We start from the raw sequence: 27,245 nt of genomic DNA on the forward strand, positions 1-27,245 counted from the left end.
GACAACTGGCAGTTAAAGAATGGTCATTCTCCTTTAAAGGTTATAAAGGGGCGATAGAAAAGGAGGACTCTGCGACTGCCTCATTTAATGGAGGAGCACGACTGGGACGAAGTTCTCAGACCAGGAACATATGCGGAACGGCAGTAGCTGGTGTGTTAATTTCTGTATTCGCTCAACGGGGGGGGGGGGGGGTCCCCAAATGCTCTGGTGCCTTCCTGAGGCCTTAATAAGGTGCCAAAAAATTGATTGACCTTTTTGTTTTTGCTGCTGAACGAATTTGCTGGTGGAGTGGATTCCATGTGGACCTTGTTTGCTATGGGATGGAAAAAGTTTTTAATCTTACATGCCTGGTCGGCTGCTCTCAGACTTTTTTCCTGTAACTTGTTTAATTTCCTGAGGCACTTTGGTAATTGGAGGGGAGATGTACTGGGGGCACTAAAAATTTCATTATCCTCAATGGTTAGTGGATTATGTGCGATATTAGGTGGCGATAATGTTTCTGTGTCCGCATTAGGTATTTGTATATTGTTATCCTCTGATGATTCGAGGAGCAGTGGAACCGGATGAACTTCCACAATATGTACTATTTACTATGCATGGGTCCAATGTTGTTGAAGAGAGCACCAGTGTTGCCTCTACTGCCGTCTTTGGAGTCTGTGTGTCTTGACTTAACCTAACGGTTAAAGATGGCACAGTTGGACTGTTGTGTTTGGAAGGCTGAACTTTTCCAATTAATTTGACTTTCTGCAGTAAGTTGACGACTATCAAAAGTAAGGCGAAAAACTTTTCTACAAAGGTTGCACAGACACAATCTTGTGGACTAGGCGTAATAAGAGTTGATGGTTTCGGGTCAGTAGTATTATGAGCAGTTGATACCAGGCTGCTGACAGTGGCATTGAGGTGTTCGAAGCAAGAGTCAATAGATGAAGTGTACGGAGCTAGTGCCACTAGCAGGAAAATTAGAATATTAAACTTGTTAGATTGGTGTTGCAGCGCCTTGGCGGTCATGTTGAGAGCGTTAATGAGTTATTGCCAGGTCCTTTTAATTGACAGGCGAGTTTAAACTGCAGGTTGGGGATGACGGCCCGATATAGAGGTCTTCAATGAAGGCTGATTCATGCAAGGGGCAGGGAATAACAAAGGCTGTTGTAAAGGAATGCGGGAGCTCGGTTCCATGCTCACGTTTGATGTTTGCAGGCATCAAAGGGCTTTTGGAAAGATCCCACAGTGAAAACGGAGAGCCCCCTTTGGGCTGCAAAAGTTGTAATTGGGATAACGGGAAGATGTCGGAGACATCCTATTGTGTGCTGTGCAAGGTTTCATCCAAGTCTTTGGGCGAGATTCAGGCTTAAGGAGACTGCAGATTGAGATGCTCTGCTGAAGAAGCTTGTCGGGTGTTTGTTGTTTGAATTGAGCGATCCGATGGGATTCTAGTTATGTTGACATTCATGAAACTAATCAGAACTGTAGCGAGTGGAGTTTTGTAAGGAATGGAGTTTTGCAAGCAATTCTGCAAGGAGAGCCGGTCAGTTGAAGTGTCAGCTTGTGTTAGTAGGTTAACTTTGTACAGATTGTCAGACTGAGGAATCCTAGAAGGTTGTAGTGCTGGGAGCACCTCTCTGACTTCCTCCGGAGGTGGATACAGAATGGCACTCTCGTCTTTCATAGATGCAAATTTTGACAGTTTGTTGATGTGAGCCTTGGGCCTTACGGTAAATAAACAGGTTGGCTGAGCCTGGTGGATTGACCTTTAAATTTGTGGGTGAAGACGTGTAGTTATTTTGGTCAAGTTTATATAATTGGGGTGCTGACTCCGAAGCACTGAAATATCCTTCTTTCCTTTTTAGATCACTGGTGCCATCTTATGGTTTTCGGTTACAACAGCAATCAACTAAATATTCTTTTTTTGAGATGTATAACGTAATTTATCGTAATATGTTTAAAACTGATCAGAAGAATCAATGTTATCAAATGTGCGAAAACGTACTGCCTCGAGACAAGTGCAACTCAACTTCCGAATTGAGTGAGATTTTTGTGAGCAGTTTTAGTGAATTAACAAAACAAAAAAGTACCAGAATTAGTATCGATGGTAAAGCATACTTGGCGCACCTATACTGTTCCCCACTTGGCTGATCTTCACAAAGCATCAAAACATCTTGAAGCAATAAAAACAGATTTTCATAGAAACAGTGGCGCACATGAGCTAAAATAGAAAAAAAAATATCTTTCTATGGAAGCTCCCAGTACTCTAACTAAATGCAGTCAATACACACTCCTTGTTAACCGCTGTAAAATGTATACATGCCCCTAAAAACACACGTTCCTAAAATTGAAACACTTACAATCTATCTATCACATGACAGTACAAGGAGTATCTCACTATTCAAACAACGAGAGATACAATTTGCTACAGTTGTCGGCTACTCACATTTAATTAGCAGACATAATGACACCATCTTCCTAATCCTATAAATCAAAATAAGCAATGGATGTAAAAGACTGTCAACAACTAATACATGTTGGTTCAAAGGAACCTTATTTTGCGGCTTTGGAATCCTCAGTCATTGGTTACTGACTATCTGGTTTCATACACACTTGCCTGTGCTAAACTTAGCACCCAAAAATTCAATTCGACATTTTTTTTTAAGGATTGCACACCCAGAGGAAAAAACATCACATGCTGTTCATTTTATTTTTAGACTCCCAAGTATACTTTCGCTGCTACACTCAGCAAAATACAATGTTAGACACTCCGACAACATTGATTAAAAAGGATACACCATAATCACTGCTAAAATTCATTAAATAAATAGCGAACGCGTACTACGAATTTTGGGAAGCGTACATGCCTGAATGCTTCCCGTCACACTGGAGGCAGCAGCTTCTCGAGTAACTACCATGAGACCTGTCAGCTAAGATTATTTCAGAATAACGCCATTAGCAGGTCAGTGAAAACATGGCTCTCAGCAGAAAATAAACTGGAGCGCATTTCAAGAACCCATTCGAATTCTGTGAGCCTATGTGGCTTACTCCTTTCCAGAAGCAAGACACACCTAATCGTGGAAGGAAGAATATTGTTGGAGGGCCAAGCAATCGTCCATAAGCATAGAGGTACAGAACAGAAAAAAACAGTGCATGAAATCATCCAAAATACATAATGACCTGCGCCAATCTTGTGCCGATAGAGCAGTCTTCTCCAACGAGTAGCTCATAAGCTACTGGTAGGTCTACCGCTACCAGTCAGTAGCACTCGTGTGCATACCAGCCTTCTAAATTGGAACAATTTGTGTGGTTAAATTAACATATGTATGACAAAATTGTTTATTCCAAGATGAAAATGTTTGTATTTTAGGAACTCGTATGCTGGTTTGGAGAAAAATTGTTACATTTCCAAAATATATTTGAAGGTGATATTTGAGTGATAAATCATGTGCAGAGACTTACAAGCATCGAAGGGGGTGTGGGGGGGGTTTAAATGTTAAAAATAAAAAATAAAACACCTTTCAGACTCGGCCGGAAAAGGAAGCATCCATGCTTCCCTGACTGATCACAACGTCGCAATGCAGCGTTGTGATTGGTCTGAGCACTGTGGTTCGGCGCTCAGATTGGGACAGGGAACCTGGGCATGTTCTCCACCCTGGCTGCAATGCAGCCTGCGTGGAAAACATGCAAAGTGCGCATGACTGTTTGGCCAGTCCAAAAGGGCCGGCCGAACATTCATAAGCATTTGGAGTGACCAAACCACTCCTCCCCTTTCCTGATCTGAGAGCAGAGTAGCCCCGGCAGCTAAGCAGCAGGAACAAATTAAATGATAACTGCGATATTATTTTAATTTAGTAACACCGGATATTATTTTAATTTAGTAACACCGCTCAAAAGCAGTGAGGCGACGACACACCGCCTTAGCGGAGGAGCCGCCACTGATTACCAGGGATGTTGGAATTATGCAATTTTGTGACTGTGGAAATTTTCACATAATTATAGATTTGTCACATTTTCCACATAATCCACCATCTGGTGCACAATCTGCTGATTATAACAAAAGAAAAATTTGTTTCTAGAACAATTAGTTCAAAAGTTACTAAAAATGCAGCAACACGAGTTGCAGCACACTGGAAGACCCTTTGTAAAGGTTGACCAGTCACCTTGTTGTTGCTTATTGCTATATGTAGGAGCTAAACTAATGCCCAAGTAATGTTACCAAGTTTAAAAATGACAAAATAATAAAGTAACACTATAACAAAATGTGCCGCATTATGCTGCATAATTTGCCTATTTATGCTGCATAATTTACTCAAACCTGATGCATCATTTGGCCCTCCCCTGCCGCATAGTTCCAGTGGCCCTGCTTATTACTCATTTGCGAATACTTTTGTGCCAGGGGCACTGCAGCTGTGGCTGACATCTATTACCTACCTATGGGCATTTCAAATTGTCAAAGCCTTTTTAGGTTTCACCTACTCAGCGCGCATGCGCGGCTTAGGAAAAAGACCTTTAGTCATCGGCACAGCTTTGCGGGCAAAAACGTGCACCGTTGCATTGCTTCCAATGGCAACGCGTGCATGTCTGGCGATTCCCTTGCGGGAGCGAGCTTTTTTGCCATGTGTTATCAATTTTCTCGCCTGGAGCCGCTCGCTCCCAGAAGGGAAACGCTGCCTGCTCTCGGCAGCACTCCCCCTCCCACCCCCCCTACTTGCGCGAGGCACGTGGGTTTGTTTGCTATTATGTTTTGACAGGTGGCTTCCACTGTTTAGTCCGTTCGTGTACCCATGCAAGTAATTTCCTTGGGTGTATTCACTTTTTCATAAGGATTAACAGCAGATGTCAGTATGGGATTCAGCCTTTCCATGCAGCCTGTGTTTGCTTGTCAGTTCAAGTGCGGTGCCTGTGGTTGAACTGCGCTTGTCTGGGAAAGTTAAACTCCTGCTGTATGTTTAGGTTGAGTTGATTGTGGTACATAGGTCGTCTTTGGAATATTTTAGGTGGAAAACACGATTAACGTAATTACCGAAAAGGTATAGCTTATCCCTCCTGCAGTAATTGGTAGCTACCGCTATCGGTGTTTACCGCTGAGGTAGTTTCATGACGCTAGCAGCAATGACCCTGCTTGTGGGCCTGAGACTGGCCGTGCCCGCTTCCTTAGATAGGGCACTGGGTGTGCATGTGGTGAGGAACTGCCAGTCGACCGCACTGTGCCCGCACAACTGGGCGAGTAAGTCATGTCAAAGAATATAATCGATGACTTTTTATTGATCGTATTGGGTCACGTTATCAGGGAATCGGGAGAATTGCAGGCTAGTGAATGTCACATTGATTGGAAAAAAGACGCGCCGAAGCAGGCCGGTGTTGCGTTACACGGGCTTCCCTGCCTGTTTCTATGGCGACCGAGGTAATTTGCCGTCTGAGGATCTGCGCTGCCCTCTGATAGCACTTCTGCGGTTTCAGCCAGCAGTGACAGGGAAGCGCTAAGACACAATAGCTTCCTCCTCTCTTAAATAGCTTTGATTTAGTGTGAATCAACAATACACGCTGATTTTGCATTGTTGACATATTCACAAATGTCTCCTTAAGTGCTTTCTCGTTTTCTTCCTCATTAAACGGTGCGCTCTTTACCTACGTGGTTCCTGACACACGCTTTTGCAGTGGTGGTGTGTGTGTTTTTTTTCTCTAGGGGTCTTGCTGTGGTATTTTGTTTAATCTAGTCTACTGCATTCCAGTGATAAACCTTAATGTGCATATCTGCTTCTAAAAACACTCTTGGGTTCCAGTAGTTCCTTTAGTGGAAATGTGCCCTGCCCTCTCACAGTGGGCCCATTCATACACATTTATAAATGCTGTATATTCTGTGAATTAATATTGCTCTGGAGACAAATAGTCGGTGGTAACAATGCTAACTTTTACGAAGTGAATTATGACTGACCAAGAACTCTGTCCAGGAAGTAGCCAACCCTCCCCAACACACATTTTGACCCATTTGATATTAAGCAAGCCTAACTCACCCTAGAAGAGTTCCCACTCACTCTGCCATCTATCCGTCCATGCTTTTAGCCTACATCCGCTTATCCTTTCACCCTTCATGCATCTATTTTGCCATTCTATCGATCCATCCTCTCACCCATCTACCAGTTTACCATTCATTCATCCTTCCTGTATCTGTCCTATAATTTCTTTCACATATCCCTATTCCTTTGCAACATTCCATTCATCAGTCCTTTCATCCATGTACACATCCATCCATACACCCTCCAGACTGTTCATCCATGTATCCTTTCACTCATCCATGCGTTCCCTCATCGATTAGCTCCACCCTCCCTTAATCCATCTATTCGTTCATCCACCCTTCCACCCCTCGGTTTTTCCATTGGTTCACCCATCCTTTCACCTTTCCATGCATTCATTGAGCCGGTCATCCTTGCATCCGTCCTTTCACCCTGCCATCCTTAGCTGTTACGTTTTCACCTTCCTTCCTTTGGACTGCAGGAGCACATATGTACACTTAGTGGTTACCTTCAGTGTCGGGGAATACTGTGTCAGTGTGCTTTTTGAGAACAAAAAGAGGTTTTTAGAGCAACCATTAACTTTTACAGGAAACATAAAGATACGGCAAGACCATGGCTGTAGTCTGAGGGTTTCAAAGTAGCTCCTGATACATACATTTGGGATATTGGCCACTGTCGTGGAGCAGTAACCTCTGTTCGTTACATCACTAGGGTAATAGTTGATCACTCCCACAGAGCATTCCGATTAGCTTCAAAGGGAGCTGAAAATGAATTTTTCACTCATTCCTTAAGGAAATCAGAGGGAGATTTGTGTGGGTCAAGAGTATGACAGATGTCTAGCATACTCCTTTCTTTGAAGGGTGTCACTGCAGCAAAACCACGACAAAGGACCCTGGTGATTGTTCTTCCAGAAAGATTTTTGCCAACATTTGGTAGTACTTTGTGAGTCAAAACTCTGGGCGAGCACTCTTGCTATATTTGAACCCCTAAAGAGCTTCAGAAAAAAACAGGGGTTTGGAAGGTAAAAAGATGTTTGTTATGAAATGTTCAAAATAGTACTCAGTAAACGGAACGAATGCCTTTAAACTTATTGACTCCAGTGTAGTAATATCTCTTGCAAAGACCCTCCCCTACCTTCTCCTCAATAAATGTTGTCAACCCTTCTCAGAACCTAATTGCAGGCAGCTTCTGTTCTAGTTTTTTGATTGGTAGTATAAATTGTTGTTTATTGTTTTACAAGCTGGTGACTTAAATAAACCAACATTTTTGACATCTACTGGTTACCTGGTTTTGAAATATATGCAACATCTCTAATAGCATTTTAGAGAGCCTGTTCATTGTAAACAACGTTGCAGTTGTCTAATCATGCAATCAACAAAGATCCAATGAGATTTACCCAGCAGTCAGCTCAGAGGTATGTTGGAATGCTCTTGGGGAGGTAATGCTGCAAGCTGATGCCCTTACTGACTTAGGATGACTAAAATGAAGAAGATGACAATATTCTGTATTTTCTGTGACGTGGGCGGTGGCGCATTTGGGCTTAGGTTGAGTGGCCGCTCAAAGGTTGGTGTGTTGGTTCTGTTGCTCCCAACAAGAGGATTTCAGACGGTGTCAATTTCAGTCATAGAAAGTTCTCCTTCATCCAGTGGAGCACGAGTCCCAGACAAAATTAATTTTGACCTATGTCATTTATAATTTTTCTAGCTAGAAATAGATTTGTGTATCATTTTACATTTGAAAATGTGTCAATGCTTTTCTATGAGATGGTCCTGAGGACATACATACATATATCGAACATCAAACAGGATAAAAAAACAAGCATTGGCATAGCCAATAGGTCTAGCTTTTGGGACCTTATAAGTATTTACTTATGCAGCACAATGTCCTTGGTGCAACAACATCAACTGTTGCATGGCTAAACACTTAAGATCCCAAAGGTGAGACCCATTGGCTATGCCAATGCTTGTTTACATTACTGCTGGCTACCCTCCTGATGCAATCAGGTGATCACTGTTAGTAATCTTGGACATGGTGGTCACAAATGTCATCTCATCTGATACAGTCACTATTACAACACTAATAATAGCTTGTAACGATTTTCATTTAACACATGCAGCTCGTATTACACAAAAGGTTAGAAACCCATGCGATACAGTATGAACGTTCTTTTGAGGACTACCCCATAAGAAGATAACCTGAGCAGCCAAGCACCACCTCCAATCCCCCTAAAGATGTGACAGTCCTATAGAAAAAGCCAGCACGATACAAATAGAAGCGGATATGTCTTCATGCTATTTCAGCAGACAAGCAGCAGATCGGCTGGGCAGCAGCAGCACTTTCCCAAGAGGTAAAAGCAGCCTTGCTGAAAAGCAGGGGTACGATCTGAAAAAAGTTCAACAGCCCTGCTGAGGAGTTACTACTTTGCCCCACTAGAGGAGCAGCAGTGCTGTAGAAAAGATGCAGTACTGTTCAAGTAGACATGCAGGGGTATTACTGAGAACTAGGTCAACAGATCTTCTGCAATGGTATCAGTCTTCGAGTACCACTGTGGGTGCCCTGCTTGCAACTAGTCATATATTACTACTACAGGTCTAGTAGCCGTTGTGATCTATCCTGAAGAGTTTGTAATATTAGACAGCGGCATACCTAATGAAAAGAATCGGACTGCCCTGTTAAAGATGAGCAGAGGTAGGGGGTGGTGCCAACGTTGCATAAAAGGCATGCTTTTGCTTTTACCTTGCATTAAATGTATTGCGTTAACTTACAGACTGCTAATAAAATGTTTGTGTCAGAATTGTGGCACTACAGATGAATAGTGTCAGCAAGGGCAACAATCCGTGCTTAATTTGAGCCGGTGATTATCGGTACTGCACACTAGCGCCTAATTGTCAGCACCAGTACTTATGGAAGTCTGCCACATTATGGCGCTGCTTGTCTAAGTGACAGATGAGCACAAAAATATGTTTGTTAATTTAATACAGATTTTTAAAAATAGTAATACCTGCCGCCCGAGCCATTCGTATGGCTTCGGGTGACTGGAATAGTCTTAATTGTCACACTTGTAGGAGTGTGATGGTTAGTAGTTGTCACTGGCCATGCTGGCATGGGCGATGAATGGGTGATGCAAGCTGCAGTGGCTCCTGACGAGGGCTCTGGAACTTAATGCAATGCTTTACAAATTAAGCATGTGGAAAACAGCTGGAACACGCCACTAGAATGTTGCGAATGTTTTTATAGTAAGCACAACAAAGTAAATGTGCTTGTAAGTATTTAGCGGTCTTTAAAGGGGATATAATGGGGATAATATACAAAAATGTAAGCATACTGCAAGGGTATTGTTTTCTGTTCCGTTATAAGTTCTCAACAGAGACCATTCACCTTCAAAAAATACTCCGCTGTGAGATCCAGCACTACTTGGAGGAGGCGCGTGTGCAAGGGTATCTAGCAGCTTTGTCTTAACCAGCCAAAGTCACACAACCTACGTAAAACAGCTATCCCCATTTTAAATGGCTCTTGGGTTTCTGAGTTTGTGCCGTGAATCAGTGGCAACTAAGAAAACTGGAGTTCAGAGTCAAAAAGTAGATCCCAAAGTAAAGAAATAAGTCGCAGCACAACATCCTGTGACTGCCTAGGGTGGATTACAAAGAACGATCGATTTACACATGAGAAAGTACAGGTACTGCCCTAAACTGGAGATCTCTGCCCTGTTTCCGCGTGCTAAAATAATGACTGGCTTTTCTTCTCACTCTAAATGTGGACAGGAACAAAGTTGCTCTTTGATATTGCGAGAGTGTGATAAATACCCTTCCTGTTGTGAATATCTGCCAGTGTCTGTGTGTGATATTGCGCAGAGGCAGCTTCAGCCTCTGCGGCGTAACAAGGGTTCCAGTATTTACGCCAGAGTGCTCACCAGACCTGCCATCCCGATCCTTACTCTCAAAGTACGTGGCACTGAACCCTCGTCCCCCTGCCCTTTGACGCCTCCAGCACGCACCTGCTCTCGGTGTCCGCGGGAACGCCTCTCCTCCCTGGCCGAAGGCTCGTAGACAGCAAGTACAAGTAGAAAGTTGCGGTGCCGAAGATCACCAAAAAGCCAGACAAGGAGCGCATACTGCCGTGGCTCGTCCACAGGTGACAGACCCTACCTTCATCGACTTAAGCCGGAGTAACGAGTTCAGGGACTAAGAAGCTCAGTGACAGAAAATACACACATCATACACTGTCTACATTTACAGAGCGAGCCGCGGGTAATAATAGAACTGCATGCGTCTTTTGAAGAGGTAGAGAGAGGACTGCAGGTGGAAAGGGGGTGGGGTGTAAGGGAACACACAGCTAACTTGTAGGCTTTCTTGGCGTGGACTACGATCTCAGATATGCCGCGTTGGGTGCAATTAACCGGGATTTCTAGTAACCGTCAAGAAAGACTACATCTTCCTAAACATTTCCGAAGTATCATGGGGTAATTTCATATAACAACGAGCCTATGTCACTACACATTTATATTTTCTCTGTTATATACCTCCATAGGAAAGTTACCTGAGAAAGCCGCATTTTTATAAATAAAAAGTGCAAACAGTGCTTGTTCTGCAATTTACTTTTGAAACCATTGTAAAAACAAATTACCACTCCAATATGGCCACCAGAAGCACCAACTTTAAGGACGCTGGCGTTCGCACGTCAAAGTCAATGCCACTGTTAACTCACCTCGACACGGCTCATATCTCTGGAACGAGATCTATTTGGAGGTACTGGAAATGGAAATCCTTTTACTTTGGCTGTCCGCACATTCCAAGGGTAAGTTGGCGGCAGAAAGGGGCCGGAGTCGTGGGGGTTGGCATCATGAGATGCCAAGTCCATGGATTTTCCTTGTAAAAAAAACTACCCTTCTCCCCCAATGAAATTCGATACAAAAACGTGTTAGTAAATATGTTCTGGTTTACATAATTGATCTGAAGTAGACTTCCTATTAAGATATTTGCCAACATTTTGAAAGAAAAAAGGAGAAAGTTAAAAAAGAAATCGGGATTCTGCCGCCTGAATCGGGTCTGTTGGCATCTAAAGCTTAGGGCCACAGGGCACCTGCATCAGAGAGGGTTGAATGTTGATCCATTGAGCTTGCGGGTATATGATCACTCATAATTCAATAGTAATTAAAAAATATTTTATTTTTGTTCCACAGAACAAAATATTAATTAACGAAAATATATAATACATTAAATTGGTGATAAAAAATCTGTACAATCTGTAACAAGCTTTTATCATATGAGGCAAATATAGTTGGGAGTGGTTGACTGCACTTCGATATGCGAGAGAGGTTTTCATGAATAATCGCCTGAAATGTTTGCAATTTGATTATTTGCACCGCACATGTTTATCACGTGCTAGAGTGCATAAAATGATTCCTGTAATTCCTGGCATACGTCCAAGATGTGCAGGCCTCATGCAACGTTTATAAACAAGGTATGGTCTTGTATGGCCATGAGTAGCTACTGGGCCACAGTAAGAGACTAGCTTTCTTCCTGGAGGAACAAAGCTCACTTACTGGGTTCAAATCTGCCTTTTGGGTTTAACGCCATAGGCGAAACATGCCAAAGAGACTTGTAAATCTGTACATCTTGCTTTGATTATAACTAAACATTCAATTGCAGTTCACTGGAGAGAGAGAGAGAGAGAGAGAGAGAGAATATATATATCTATATATATATATATATATATCCACACGAAAGCTGCACCACAATTGAGGCACCACACATGTGCGTGTTTTTGACCTTTTAATTCGGCAAGTTGCAGGGAAATCAGGCTCTCCATCACAGCGTAAATAAACCAAACATGTTTCGGGCTTCCTTAGTCCTTGCTCACTGGTATCACTCGGGAGGCACAGCAAGAAAGTTTCCCGCTGCGCTTGCAGCATTTGAAGTATAGTCCCGCCCTATGGGCGTGCCTCGCAACGGCATGCTGGTCTCAGTAGTTTTGAGCTAATTGACATCCGTGGTGGACATCACTGTGTCTCCCAATGTTTCTTAAAACCTCAAGTGGGTAACTGAACATGGCAAGGCTGGGTCCCTGCTCGTAGTCTCGCCAAACATGGTCACGCCATTCCATTGAACGCCGATGAAATCACAGCGCGCTGGAGCTGCTCGTCCGCAGCAGGGTGTCTCGCGACCTGGGCAAGGCCACTATATATCCACACGAAAGCTGCACCACAATTGAGGCACCACACATGTGCGTGTTTTTGACCTTTTAATTCGGCAAATTGCAGGGAAATCAGGCTCTCCATCACAGCGTAAATAAACCAAACATGTTTCGGGCTTCCTTAGCCCTTGCTCACTGGTATCACTCGGGAGGCACAGCAAGAAAGTTTCCCGCCGTGCTTGCAGCATTTGAAGTATAGTCCCGCCCTATGTGCGTGCCTCGCAACGGCATGCTGGTCTCAGTAGTTTTGAGCTAATTGACATCCGTGGTGGACATCACTGTGTCTCCCAATGTTTCTTAAAACCTCAAGTGGGTAACTGTACATGGCAAGGCTGGGTCCCTGCTCGTAGTCTCGCCAAACATGGTCACGCCATTCCATTGAACGCCGATGAAATCACAGCGCGCTGGAGCTGCTCGTCTGCATTGGGAGACACAGTGATGTCCACCACGGATGTCAATTAGCTCAAAACTACTGAGACCAGCATGCCGTTGCGAGGCACGCCCATAGGGCGGGACTATACTTCAAATGCTGCAAGCGCGGCGGGAAACTTTCTTGCTGTGCCTCCCGAGTGATACCAGTGAGCAAGGGCTAAGGAAGCCCGAAACATGTTTGGTTTATTTACGCTGTGATGGAGAGCCTGATTTCCCTGCAACTTGCCGAATTAAAAGGTCAAAAACACGCACATGTGTGGTGCCTCAATTGTGGTGCAGCTTTCGTGTGGCTATATATATATATATATATCTCCTACTGGCAGTCGCCAGTAGGTAGTTATAGTTAGAACCTAGTTTCCATAGGAAAAGCAATTTTTGATTTGCAAATAACTTTGGCGTCGGGTGACGAATCTTCGCGACATTCTCCCCCAAAAAAGTCTATCCCGGTCAGCTCCTATCCTAAAAGTTTGGGGGTGATTTGTCAAGCGGTGATTCGTCAAGCGGGGGCTGAGAAAAAAGGGGGGTCCCAAAACGCGTTTTCCCCATGTTACTTTCCATAGGAAATTGTGAGACAGGCTACAGCCCGAACTGGTGTAAATCCGTTCAGTAGTTGCTGAGAAAATCAAAAATAAAAGTTTCGATATCTATGGCTGTGAGAAAGTGCCATCTTTCTTGCATGGTATGCCCCCACTTTTTGCTGAATTGCTGAATGTACTTTGACTGAGTGGCCCTGGACTCCTGCCAATCAGGTGCCCAGGGCCTATGTTCCTTCCCTAAAACCTAAAACCCAATTGGCAAACCCTGGCCACATGTCAGCCCCTGGTAAATGGTACCCTAGGTACCCAGGGCCTTGTGACCAGGGAAGGCCTCTAAGGGCTGCAGCACCTATTGTGCCACCCTTAGAGGCCCTGTACCCTAACACAAACACACTGCCCTTGCAGGCTGAGTGTCTGGGTACAAGACAAAACAAAGAGTCGACATGGCACACATCCCTGTGTGCCATGCCCACAACCTACACTGCCCTGGCATATATCAGCCACCCCTCTAGCTAGGTGCCCTATGCCAGTGGTGTGGGCACAGGAGCATGAGCCCTGTGCCCCTACAGTACCCAGGTCCATTTCTGGGCACTGTAAGTGCAGTGCTGCCATTTAAGAGTATATGGTGCTGGGAGCTCGTCAAACACGAACTCGACAGCACCATAATGGCAACACTGAAGACTGAGAAGTTTGGTATCAAACTTCTCAGCCCATTAAACCTGCACTGATGCCAGTGTGGAATTTAATGTACAAAGCACTACAGAGTGCATCTTAGAGATGCCCCCTGAAACCTAACCTACAATCCACGTCTTGTCTTAGAGGCTGCCTAGGCTGCCACACAGCAGACATGTTGCTGGACCCCTGGATGGAGAGCCCCCGGCTCGCCTGGGCCTGCAACAATGCACATCCTTGGCGAGCTGCTAGGTCTTCTCCCCCAGGATGGGCAGGGGGAAGCTTCAAAGGCATGCTGCCTTTGTGAGCTTCTCCACGCCACTTGTTGTACTCAGCAACTGGCCCCCACCTGTTCTGACCCCTACTCTGGAGGAAAGACTGGCCGGAAACTCCGAGTAAGGACAGGAGATGTGCCAGCCCTTCCAACCCCTCCCCTCAGTTGGGGGAGGTGAGGTGAAGCACATCTCCGGGCCCTCGCCATCTTGAAGATGGGGAGCCCTACCCAATCAGGACTAGGCCACTTCCTCCCTCCCACAGGAGAGGGGCAGGATACAGGGTGTATCCACCCCAGGACAGGGACCCAGTGGTCCCTGCCCTTTACCTACCTGTAACGCCCCTAAATTTAGTATTTATGGGCACCCTGAACCTTCCTTCCTCAGATTCCAGATTCTAAACCAGCAAAGAAGATAAAGAAGACCTGCCGTGAAGCTGCTAAGAAGAGGAAGACACCAACTGCTTTGGCCCCAGCCCTACCGGCCTGTCGACCCTCGAACCTGCTCCTGCTAAATCCCGACACCTCCTGTTGCCAGCAACCTCACAAACCCTGGAGGACCTGGCTACCTTGTGACTCTGAGCACCTGGGACTTCCACGAGCAGTGGCTCTGCTCAAAGCAAGTATCTAACCACTGGCATCAGCTCGGAACCACGAACCCCGCGCACTCTGCACCCGCCAAGCCTGGCCTGGGCCGGAGTGGACAAAGACCCCGAGGACGTCCCCCCGGCGACTGTGACCCCAAATCCGGCACCCAAGGACCCACCTCGACGCTCCTGACGACGCCCGTCTCAGAACCAGGGACCCCCCAACCGCAATCAACAGAGGGTAAGATTTCCCGACACCAACAGGCACCCCTGCACCCGGCGCCCTTTGGCCCCCTGTGCCCGACTCCTGGGTACCTACCTATCCTCCAACTACCCAACTTACCTCTCGAAGTGGTGGTATCACCTGAAGAATCTTCGTCCCCGAGCTTGCAGCCTTTGTTCGTCCTTGAGCTTTTCCATAGCACTCCATTGAGCGCCCGAAGGCTCAAAAGCACCCTGCACCTAGCCTCCCAAGTGGCCCTGGCAGTACAACTTCTACTCCTATCTACTTCCCTATTTGCCCTGAGCAAGTGACCAGGAGCCAAGCTCCCACAGCCGCGTGGCCTGCTAGTCAGCAGCCACCAACCAAGGGCCCCCTGCCTCCCATAGGACAACATTGGGCCTAACTCACTCTGAACCCGGCTGCCCCTGTGCCGCTGAGGGTGCAACAACTGTACTTACCTGACCCTGGGACACCCCTGAGTCTATGCCCAGAACCTTAACTCTGCCAGTCGAGTACTTACCCAAAAGCCGATAACTCACTTTTCTTCCATAGGGTAACATTGACTGGTTCCTCTTGAATTTCTTCTAAGTGTGCAGTTTCTAAACGTTAAATTATTCACCTAGAATCAACTGAGTAACGGAAATACTCACCTGCTATTAGGTGAGATCACAGTGCTGTATCTTGGTGCCCAGCACTGACCCTGAAAAGTACTCACGACCGTACTTGCCACTAACTCAATTTTCTCCCATAGGAAACCATTGACAGTTTTTCTGTGAAATTTCTTGTCGATTTTTTGCAAACTACGAATATTCTTTAAAAATCGTACCAACTGTGAAAACGTAATTACTTACCTGTTTTAGATAGATTCCCCAGTACTGAGCCTAGGAGTCCAGCACTGGATTACAAAAGTAACGAGAACATACTTTACCAGTAACTTGAATTTTCTCCCATAGGAAACCATTGACTGTTTTTCTGTGAAATTTCTTCTTGTCGATTTTACAAACTTATACATATTCCTTAAAAATCGCCTGTGTAACTTAAACGCAATTTCTCATCTGCTTACAGGTGGTACCCTAGTGCTGGACCTAGGATCCAACACTGACCTAGAAAAAGTAACCCTAACCCCACTTACCTGGTAAGTGAATTTCCTTCCATAGGATAACATTGGTAATTTGATTAGAAAATGTTTCTGTCAACTTTTAAAATAGCAAAATATTGCTTAAAAATCACAACAGTAACTAAAATGAATTTACTCACTTGTTTCTAAGAACTGTCCCAGGACTGAATCTAGGATCCAGTCCTGGAGTTAGAAAAGTAATCCTGAAAGTAATCAATTGCACATAACTTAAAATTCCCATTGAGCTCAATGTATTATTGTGTTTGAAATTGTGTTGCCTATTGCAACAAACTGTAACTATTATCTGCAAAAGTCAATTGCCTATTGCAAATTATTTAACTAAAGCATCTCATTCTGTGAAAGTATATTTTGATACCTATTGTTGGTTCTAAAATAAAACAACCATATATTTTTTTATATAAACCATTGGCCTAGAGTTCAGTTCTTGAGTGTGTGAGACCATTTGCTGAGTGAGTGTGTACAACAAATGCTTTACACTGTCCTCTGATACTGCCTTACTGCTCGACCAAGCTACCACTTTAGAGAGTAAGGTTATATCTAACTTTAACCTCTGCCAAACCTCTGGGGACTGTGGACTCTGTACACACTGTACCTATTTGGGAACAGTATATACAGAGCCACTTTCTCACATTGGTGGATCAGCGGTGGGATGCAAACTTGCATTTGTTGGACTACTTAGTTACCATCTGATCACACAACAGAACACTTAAAATTGCCTTTAGAATTCTGATTGGCCTTTTTCCAAAATATTAAAAGTCTTGTCAGGGCCATGCCTAAGTCCCATTAGAATTTTAGAAAAATAAAAGTCACTATAGTCAGGGTAGAGGATTAGAACTGTCAGGTTAGAATGACTCAAACAAACCCAGCTATTAGTGCATATAATACCATGCAGGACCTGGTGGACGAGCTCGACCTCACACCCTACTTACACTTGTCTTTCAAGGAATTGAGGTCCCTATGCAAACTTAAAAAATTACCAGTGGGCCTGCATCCAACCAAACTAGGGCTCCAGGAGCTCTTGGCTGAGTATGCTAAGGACCACCCATCTGAACATGGTGATGGCCAGTCAGATGAGGAAAGGGAAGAGGAGGAGGACGACAATAACCCCTACACTATTCCCTAGGGAGGAAAGGGCCCCCATACCCTTGAATCCAAAACAAGCATCTGGGAACCTAGAGATCACACAGATGAACCAGGTACCAGAGAGTTCACTGGGGGACCCACCAGTGAAGAGGACAGCTTTTTAGCAAAGCTGACCAAAAGGTTGGATCTAGAGTCCAGGCTCCTGGCTCTAAAAAAAGAAAGTAGAGAGATGGGTTTAGCACACATCAATGGTGGCAGCAATAATAAAAACAAGGATAGGGTGGAAACTTCTGATCCTAAAATCCCCAAAGGGATTGTCGCTAAATTTAAGGAAGGTGATGACATCACCAAATGGTTCACAGCCTTTGAGAGGGCTTGTGAAATAAGAAGAGTAAATAAACCTCTCTGGGGGACACTCTTGTGGGAACTGTTCTCTGGTAACTGCAGAGACAGGCTTCTGACCCTCTCTGGGTCAGATGCAGGATCCTATGACCTCATGAGGAAGACTCTGATTGAGGGATTTGGATTCACTACTGAGGAGTATAGAATTAGATTCAGGGGGGCTCACAAAACCCAGACCCAGTCCTGGATTGACTTCGTAGACTTCTCAGTAAAGACACTGGATTGTTGGTTAGCTGGACATGGTGTGTATGATTTTACTGGATTGTACAATTTGTTCATGAAGGAACATATATTAAGTAATTGCACAAATGAAAAGTTGCATCAGCATTTGGTAGACCTAGGTCTAATTTCTCCCCAAGAATTGGGAAAGAAGGCAGACCACTGGGTCAAAACTAGGGTGACAAGGACAGCCACTGGGAGTGACCAGAAGAAGGTGGTCACAAAACTTCCCCAGGGCAAAGGTAGTGAGAATCCCCAAGATAAAAAGTCTTGAGTCTTCCAAAGGGCCCCAGAAACCTGTTCAGGGGGTGAGACCCAAATACTCCCTATGTGCCTAAACCCTATAGGGGTAAGAACTTTGATCCCTTAAAGGCCTTGTGTAATAACTGTAAGAGGTCATGACACCTAACTGTAGATAAATCTTGCCCCCACAACAAAGCCCCTAAGGCACCCAGTTCAGCTACTCCTGGGGCAGCAAGTTTACAGATGGGATCAGAAGTTTACCCTGAGCAAATCTGGGAACACACTGAGGCAAGTCTAGTCTCACTGGGGGAAGTGGAGTTTGCCACTGTAGCTGTGTGACCACCCTACTTAAAGAAATATTTGCAGTACCCCTGGGTGAATGGAACTAGTGTAGAAGCTCTGAGGGATATAGGTGCCAGTGTCACTATGGTGAAAGACTTGAGGATTAGGGACTGTGAGAAGTTGGCCTGGTATATGATGTTCACTAGTTAAAGTGACCACCTTGTACCATGCCAAGCAACCCTTATGGTGTGGTTGTAAGTCAACCTTTTCGGACTAGCTGCCCTAGTGGTAGCGTAGGCTAAGCAGTCTTTGAGGCTAAACTCGTGAAGCGTGTTAAGCCAGCTGTTTTACCAAATGTAACCCCCTTTTATACCAATGAAAGGACACCACACAGATATATATTCAAAATATATATATGTATTTATTTCTCAAAGTAACCCCTAGTCTCTTTATGAGCACAGGAGCACAAATCGTCAAACAAGATTACAGTAGAATACACAGAAGTTGCACTTTATATGGATAGGCCCTGGTGGCCGCTCAAACCATATACTAAAATAGTGGTATAAGTACCACGAACAGAAAAGTGAAAAGGCCTAGGGCCTCTAGAATCGCTGGGCCTACAAGGAGCTAACTTCAGTTAGTGACCAGGAGGTCCACGGGGTGCGTGTGCAGAGCAAATAGTCACACGCGTGCTCCCATAGGTTTTCAATGGGTGCGTAAAAAGTACAAAGTTACTGCAAAAAGGATCTTCCGGATGGACTATGACCTTAAGATTAGAAACACAGACACTAGAGATGTTACTCTACACTTGGGCACCGGAGTGCCAGCTTTACCTCACCCACAGGAAGCGGGTGCATAGGTGTCGAAGTGCGTCGGGTTTCTTCTATCGGGTCAATGGAGCCTGTGGACAAAGATGCTGCAGGCGGTCGGTCCGGAAGGGATGCGGTGGATCCAAGAGTGGATCGGAGTTGTAGAAGACCTGTAAGCAGAGGGGACAGTGTTCACAGTCACTAGCCAGTGACCAGCGTGGCACCAGGTGGGTACCAGGCGATGTCGGGTGCAAACAGGAAGAAAGGTGTAGCTTGTCTCTGCAGCCACGTGGTCCCTGAAGGTCGACGACGTCCAGGAGTCGGTTCACCAGCTGTCCCACGCAGGCTCTCGCTGTCGGCGGTGTCGGCGACTTGATCGAAGCAAACAAGCCTTGGCAAAAGCAATTGTTGTGGAGAACGAAATAAGCTGATAGTTCTGACCAGCAAGGTCAGAGGGACTGCTCCTTTGGAGGGGAGCAAGGGCCAGTCTGGAGCAACCAGACCAGCTGTGTATTTCTTGAAGTTCGTCGCCAAGATGGCCACTAGCCAGCGGGCCAGCAACCGGTTAGGCGCGTCGAGTGGCAAAATGCAGAAGGGCCCCACGCAGATCGTGGAGATGCTGGAGGGCTCACCTTTGGTGCAGATGCTGCTCGAGGGTTGGGCTTCTCAGATCCCAAAGCACAACTTGGAGGGAGCCTCGGTTGTTGCACTTGCAGCTTGTCGTGGTCGTTTCAAGATGGCTGGCTCCACGTGTCTCGTTGCCTCCACGGGTCTCCTCTTTTCAGGGACTGTGGATCGGGCGGTGAGAGGTCTGGAGGTCCAGGTCTTGTCAGTCTCTGGGCTCGGGCTCCGGCGGGAGGCGGCGGCAAAGCAGACGTTGATTCGCTGGATGGTGCTTGCGTTAGCAAGGTGGTCACTCCCTGACCACAGGGGAGATTTCCTTCAGTCTTCTGTGCAGCAGAATGTCGAAGTTCCCGTCTTCTTCTTAGTTTCAAGTTGATTCCAGGATGTCTGAAGTCTTAGGACACAGCTCCTACCTTTATTCGGATTCTAGGGGCCGGACTACCTGCTAGGTCCCTCCCTATGGGTGGGACCAGGAAGGGGGGTGGTTACACCCCCAATCCTTTGTCCAGCTCGCCCCAGGCCCGGGACTGGTGTGCCCCAGGACCGGTTTGAACTGGCATATGCACCGAGGCTCCTTGTGAGCCACAGGCATGTCTGGTTTCTTTCAAGCCCTACCTGACCAATACACAAAATCCTGTCTGGGGTGGTGCACGCACCTCCCCTGGCAGGAAACCCTTTGTCCACACCTCCCAAGCTGGAAGGACTCCCAGCAGCAGGAGGGCAGACTTGTGTCTGTGGTGGCAGCATCCATTTTGTGGAGCTGAGGCTATGTCTGATTTTACCCGGGTTTCAGGTACTGTACATGTCGTGTCCCTCTAGAAGGGTGGAATGCTAACCCCGTCGCCAGAATTGGCGAGCGGTTAGTATTCCAATTCGTATGACACCTTACTCGACATGTTTTGATAAAGCCAAACCAAAGATAGCATTTAACCGCGAGGTTCATAATGCACTTAAGAGTATATGGTATGACGATATCTGGAAACAGTAGAAGGAAGTTGTTCCGACCACTGCAGACAGGCTCAGCTCATGCCAGAGCACCATCTCACATGGAACCAAGCACTCTGCCTTCAGGATTGTTAAGGCCTGCCATAGGAGTGACTTATAGGTTAACATGTGTCCCATTTAAGGTTAGGTATAGGTATACTACACCTAAGTAAGAGGTGGTTACACCAACTTACCCCAGCTGAGTGATCAGCCAGTTGTGTCAATTTGTTAGGCCAAGCCTGGGGTGGCATAATACATGCTTCAGCCCTTGGCAGGCCTTAGATACACCAATGCCCTGGGTACCTAGTGTACACTGGTACAGGGGCTCACAGGGTGATCCAACCAATTGGGTATGTACCTAGGGTACATGGAGTCCATTTTAAAGAGAGAACAGCTAGGCTGAGATCCTGAATGGCAGGATCTCAGGCCAACTAAGTCGAAAAACCAGCTAGACACTAGGCAAAAATTTGGGGGTAACCATAGTCAGATATCCACCTTCCTACAGGGACGTCCCTAATCCTCAAGTTGTTCAAGTAAGCGTGAACCAGGGCGGATCACGCACTCGGGCTGCACGCTCCGCAGTGCTTACAATTATGATAGTTTAAGAAGACAAAGGTAAACTTTGGTGTGCACAGCAACTTTATGATTGAAACTATAGTGAAAGACACACTAGTTTCCCCTGAGCAATATTTGATTGGGAAAATGTACCCAGTCACCAATGCTGACAGTGTCACCACTCATCATCCCATGGCCATGGTGACATTAGGCTGGGGGGGGGGGTGTTACTGGCCTGAAGCAGGTAGTGGTCTCTCCAAAGTTGCCAGCTGCATGTCTGCTAGGAGATGATCTGGAAACCTCAGCCTGGGCCCATGCAACCATGCTGGGCATCCCTGATTTGGTGTGTGTGCAAACCAGAGCAAGAGGAAGGGTGAAAAAGTAGGCCTGGAGCCTGAAATAATGGCCCAACCAACCAAGAGACAGAGTACAGCAGAACTCTCAGGACCCCTCTCCACAGGGAGAGGACTTGGATACCTCTGAGGGAATTGAGCCCATGGAGCTTGACCCTTACCAGGTTGAACTCTTGGGCCAGGGGGACCCCCTAGGGAAGAGCTGTGCCAGGGTCAGCAAGACTGTCCCACTTTTGAAAGCCTGAGTTACGCTCCGGTTTCACTCATACAAAACCAGTGCAATTCAGCAGTTATAGTTAGCTGAGCTAACTATAACTCGCGCCCCGCAATGCACTGCTTATTGTAGTGCGGCGGGGCCTACAGGCAGTGCGTGGCAGCGGCGCTTAAATCAAGGTATGCAACCACCAGTTAAGTGTGATGGCCGGAAGACCCCGAGTGGTCTCCAGCCTTTAATTTATCCCCTCGGGTCAAGCCCGCCCGAGGGGTGTATGCATGCATGTTAGTGTGTTACAATGTAGTTGAGAGCTTGGGTGTCTCTCTACATCCCTCCTTTCTTTTAGTGATCAGCCATCGGGTCCTTCGGACTTACAGAGAGGTACACACAAAGTACTTCAGTCTTTGACTTGGCGCAGGGTTCGGCCGGAGACCATACTTCTGGCTCCGGGAGCTGAAATTAACCACTGCGTCCGCCGGCTTGTTCAGGGGTGACCCAGTCACCACGCCCTGACTGGACCGATCAGCATCCGGGACAGTCTCTCTAATCTCCATTTGCTAGTTCCTTGGTGAAGAAACCTGCAACCCTGGCGAGCTAGGCGGGGTGACACTTTGGGTATCGCCGGGAGACTCTGCCTGGCCAGCGACCTGGCCATAGATCTTCTTAAAACTGGACACGTTCCTGGTGACAACCTGCTGCCCTCGTTGGGCAGTAACCATGGTTCCTTGTATGTACGCCACAATCCACTCTTCTGGTTCATAGGGTGTCCTGAATTTCCAGCCAGGGTGTCTGTCTTTGACCACCATGCGATCCCCCACCTTCAGTTGTGGCTCTCTTGCCCTGCGGGCTTCACTCGCCTTCAGGTTGGTCATTGTCCTTTTCGCTTGGACGGCTTTGTTGTCCCGTTCTGAGGGCTTCCACGTTGGATCCGTTGGGATGCCTTCTCACAGGGTCCTCTTGAAGAGTAAGTGGTACAAGGCACACTTGGTAGTGCTGTGGGGCGTCTGCCGGTAGGCATCAAGGAATTGGTTGAGTGCCGCTTCTGCATCTTCCCCTTGGTGCACGGCAATGCGCAGTGCCCGGTTGAGCGCTCCACCTCCCCATTGGCTTGGGGCCACAGAGGGGTGATCTTCCGGTTGTGGATCGCTTTCCTCTCCAGGTACTCTTGGAACTTCCGGCCCTGGAACGGGGGCCCATTGTCTGATCTAATTTCCTCTGGCAGACCCATCAGCGCAAATGTTTTGTTCTGGACTCTCTGAACATGTGTGAACGCAGTTGACGCCACCACCTCCACGATAGGGAACTTTGAGAAGGAGTCGACCATTACCAGCATTGTGCGTCCATCGCGGAAACTTCCGAAATCAAGGCTGATCTTGGCCCAGGGGGTTTCACTGGGATCTTCGGTAATCACTGGCGCCGGCGCCGGGTCTCCTCCAGTGATGGTGCAGGCATGGCACTGCCTCACCATTTCCTCCACCATGGAATCCATCGCTGGGAACCAGACCTTGTTTCTTAGCCTGGATTTTGTCTTCGCCATCCCCTGGTGTCCGACATGCGCCAACTGAAGGATCCGCCTCTGCAGCCTCTACGGGATCACAATCACATGTCCCCTCAGGATGACTCCCTGCTGTCCCACACTTAGTTTGTGGCGTACTTGCCAGATTTGTTGCCGGGCGTTGCTGTCTTCTGTTCTGAGCTCTCGAGTCCCGTCCATGATATGCGCCCAGCCATTATGTTATGTAGGCTTTCCTGTTTTCAGTTTCTATTTGTGGTGAATTCTGGTGGTGTTTTTTCAGTGTTTTCCAGTGATTTCAATACCTAAAAAAACCAGTGCTTTTCAGTGGTTACTCATTTTCGCGCCATAAAAAACAACTGAAACGGTGTTTTACCGGTGTTTATGGAACGCTTTGCTTCTATTATTGCTTGCTTTCTCCATTGATGCATGGTATATAGACAGTGCACGTACAGTGTATATGAGGTCCAAATACATTTTTACAAGTCGAAGGTAAAGTCAGCACTTTCTTAAATTTGCCTGAAAAGGGTTGCTCTGTGCAAGGCACACCTCTTGAACTGCGGGGTACAGATAGAACTTTTTGGAAATGAGAGATTTCTGGGGGTGTTGGGTGTTGTAGGCAAGGCAGGCAGTTCTTATAGTTCATTTAGAATCAATGTGTTGTCATTTGAAGAAAGTGAGAGCTGGGTGACATGTTCATGGTTTTGGGCACGCCTCACAAATCATGTAGCATGATGGCACGGCTCTGAGTAAAGCTAGGCTGGTTTTCACTGCTGTTTTTTTCCCCCTCTGAGATATATATAGTGCTAACTCGACCTGAAGGTATTGAAGCGCTTCACATGAGCACCTGTTCCGTTACACAAGGGCACATTCATTGTTGTTAGGGACGGGTAGATTACATGATTTGCCCAGAATCACAGGATGTTGAGCGTCATTGCCGAGACTTGATCCCCGTTCGCCAGATTTGAGGTCCACCGCCCTAACCATTAGACTACATCCTCTCCTGCTGTTATTTTCAAGGTTTATGGAAGAGTCTATGCTTTAAGTGTTTGAGTTTGTGAAGTTGAAATCTTGCCATTGCAGTATCATGATTACAAAAACATGTTTTGTAAAAGAATGATAACTGGTTTGCTATTTCAGCCGTAGGTGCCTATCAACATGATCAGTTAAATACAACCGAAGAGTGCCAACAAAGTGCGAGCAGAAAGCAGCACTACCACAAATCAAACTCCTACTCCCCTCATCTACCCCAGTCCCGCCTGCTGGAAATCAGCACCACTCCCGGCGTGAAGGATGGCCGGGTGCTCTGCAATAAGGCCAGAGAAAGACAATTTCATCTTTATTAGTGTGAGATTTCTCCTTAGTAATAAGCACACTTTAAATAATTAGCGTGCTTTACTAACAATGAAACTATGGAAATGCCAGACACTTATTCAAACAAGTCACCATTACCGAATTTTAAACTAGATCGACCTGTGGTTTTGGAGCCGTGAGAGAATGCCTTCCAGAACTAACAAGATCCTTTGAATGGTTACAATTGAATTAACTTAAGTAGTAAATAAAGATGGAAACGTACCTCTGTACTTGTTATGTAGACACAAGGCTCAAAGAAAAGATGCTCTCAAAGAGAGAGTAGGCGGTCAGCTATTTGAAGGGGAGGGTGTCTTGACGGATTCTACCAAGGAACAAGACCTGGTTTATAGTTTTATCGAATCTAGATGTGCTGCGTCTGTCGTTGCACCACTTCCAGACACAAAACTGGTCTTGCTGCATCCTGAAAACCCCATTAAGATCCTGGTGTATCCGGGAGGTTGTCCCTTAAGAGCACATGATTCAGTTCTCTTAACCATCTACATCCATATGGCCCCACAGGACAGAGTTCGGTGTCAAAATGCAGACAAACCTGCTGTTCTCTGCTGGGAATTGAGAGTAGATCCCGTCAGACACACGTGCCCTAGTTCCCACACCCTGTCCTAGGTGATCTAATGATGTCAAAAGTGGTCCACCAGTTTAATTAAACCAATTTAACTTGTCTCCTCTGTCAGATAAAGCTGCTTCTCCTGTGCTCATTGACTCAGTTTTAGTTCTTCCATAGAGAGGAAACTCAGAATGAAAATCTGACGGGAGTGTGCTTTCTACTAATCTTCTATCTGAACATTAGCTTCAACTTCCAAATTTTCTTAAATGTGTAGAAGGGAAAATATTGGTCTATGAAGTAAAGGCTGGGGCGGTCAAAATATTGTCTTTTTGTTTGGTTTTAACAAAACAATCGTTTTTTGTTTTTTTAGCAAAACAGTCATTTTCATAATACAGTTGGTGACAAATATACTGTAGCTTTTGCATTTGACTAAGTATGTTATTAACAGTTACGCGGACGTTTTTGTGTAGGGACTTTTAATTGGCTAATATTGGCTCTGGGTTCTTTACATGGAGAGGCGCCTGTGGTCAAAAGAAAATGACGGGAGAGGGAGAAAATATGTTGTCTTATTTCGTAATGAAATGTCACAGTCATTTTAGTTTAGTATGTCTATCGTAGACAGTCTTGTCGTTTCAAAGAGGAATTGTTTTCTTTTTATTTGCCTATGTATAAAATGCAACTCTTTTCAACTAGGTGAAGTTTTAAGGGTTTCTTTTAACTTTCTAAATAAACGAAATTTGCTTCTCTTTGGGGTTTACTGGCAGCCAGGTCATGGGGTTTCTGTTGCCCTGCCACTTATTGTGGCACACACGCGGAGTCTTCTGCTCTGCATATCATATACAATCCCACTCCAGAGTGTGTAGGAGACGTGCCAGGGACTTGTAAAAGAATGTTAGGGGACCGTAAAGACAACCATGGGGACAGCGCATTGCCACTCGGGTAGGGAGTAGTCAAATGAGAATAACACCACCACTTGGAGACTGTGTGGAATAAAAGGGATTGAAGCCAGATTAGTGCACGGTCACAAGGGCCAATGGCGTGAAGCCCTTTATGGACACTGACACATCCTTACGAATCAGGACTTTGGCACGCCTCCAGCCACCTCCTGTGAATAGTCACTGGAGGCTGCGGACCCTGGCTAGGATGCTTCCTCCAAGTCTGAAGGTATCCTGGAAGGGTCCATTTACAATGCAATAGGTCTTGCATCTTTTAGATTTAGAGCTATTAGCGTTGTAAATAAAAATGTCTTTTACCTATGTGTTTTGGTTTGGAGTGTAGTGGATGTAGGATTAGAGACACAGATGCAGCACTGCCTCGAGGACTTAGAAAAACTAAATTACCACTGGGACCACAGAAGCAGCTGCAGCACTGTGTTGGATGCATAAGGGAATAGTTGTGTTGTGTGTGGGACTGGTGAATAGATTCTAGGTTTGTGGCTGCATAAGAGAAGTATGTGTGTTATATGTGTGTCATGTTGCAGTGTTAGAATGCATAATGCAAACCTCCACAGGGGTTGCTTTTGAGTACAAGGAGGGAATTGGAGGCAACATGGAAGATGACGGCGACTGTGGTGTAAGCCATACAGTCACTGAAACAAGTGTTTTAATACTGCTTCTATAATTTGAGGTAGTTGTCAGTCTCTCTAATTTCCTCATGAAATATACCTATGAATACATGTGATGTGCATATATGGAGAGGCGCTGCATGTGTGCCAATGTCGAAGTGTTTATGTAGGTAGGTATGTAACTGTATGTTCATGGGTGTCTGTGTCCAGTTGTAAATATAACTTCACAGTAAAAGCACACTTTGTGAATCATCTCTGTGCCTGTGGGTGCATACCATGGGCAAATTAAAGAAGATAGGATGCTGGGATTCTGGAAAAGCACACTTACTGGAGGCAGATGACCTACTGATATACTAAGAAGGATCTAAACCCTTCATCATCCACAAAATATAGTAAACAAAAACCAAGTAAAACAAACCCACATGGTACACT

At 45.8% G+C, this 27,245-nt stretch overlaps 1 protein-coding gene and 1 long non-coding RNA gene across 2 annotated transcripts in view; one reads left to right on the forward strand and one right to left on the reverse strand.

Moving 5' to 3' along the window:
- TMEM41A (transmembrane protein 41A) overlaps positions 1 to 10,293 on the reverse strand; it is a 206,578-nt gene extending 196,285 nt beyond the window's left edge. Inside the window, exon 1 of the mRNA XM_085648733.1 lies at positions 9,994 to 10,293. Within this exon, the coding sequence (XP_085504859.1) occupies positions 9,994 to 10,109 (116 nt within the window). The 5' untranslated portion in view covers positions 10,110 to 10,293. The remainder of the gene's footprint in view (positions 1 to 9,993) is intronic.
- A 399-nt stretch (positions 10,294 to 10,692) lies between these two features.
- LOC146857970 (uncharacterized) overlaps positions 10,693 to 27,245 on the forward strand; it is a 162,803-nt gene continuing 146,250 nt past the window's right edge. Inside the window, exons 1-2 of the long non-coding RNA XR_014979971.1 lie at positions 10,693 to 10,793; positions 15,978 to 16,047. This is a non-coding gene — a long non-coding RNA (uncharacterized LOC146857970). The remainder of the gene's footprint in view (positions 10,794 to 15,977; positions 16,048 to 27,245) is intronic.

The sequence above is a fragment of the Triturus cristatus genome, chromosome 3_2, assembly GCF_964204655.1.
Source record: "Triturus cristatus chromosome 3_2, aTriCri1.1, whole genome shotgun sequence".
In the NCBI taxonomy this organism is placed as follows: Eukaryota; Metazoa; Chordata; class Amphibia; order Caudata; family Salamandridae; genus Triturus; species Triturus cristatus.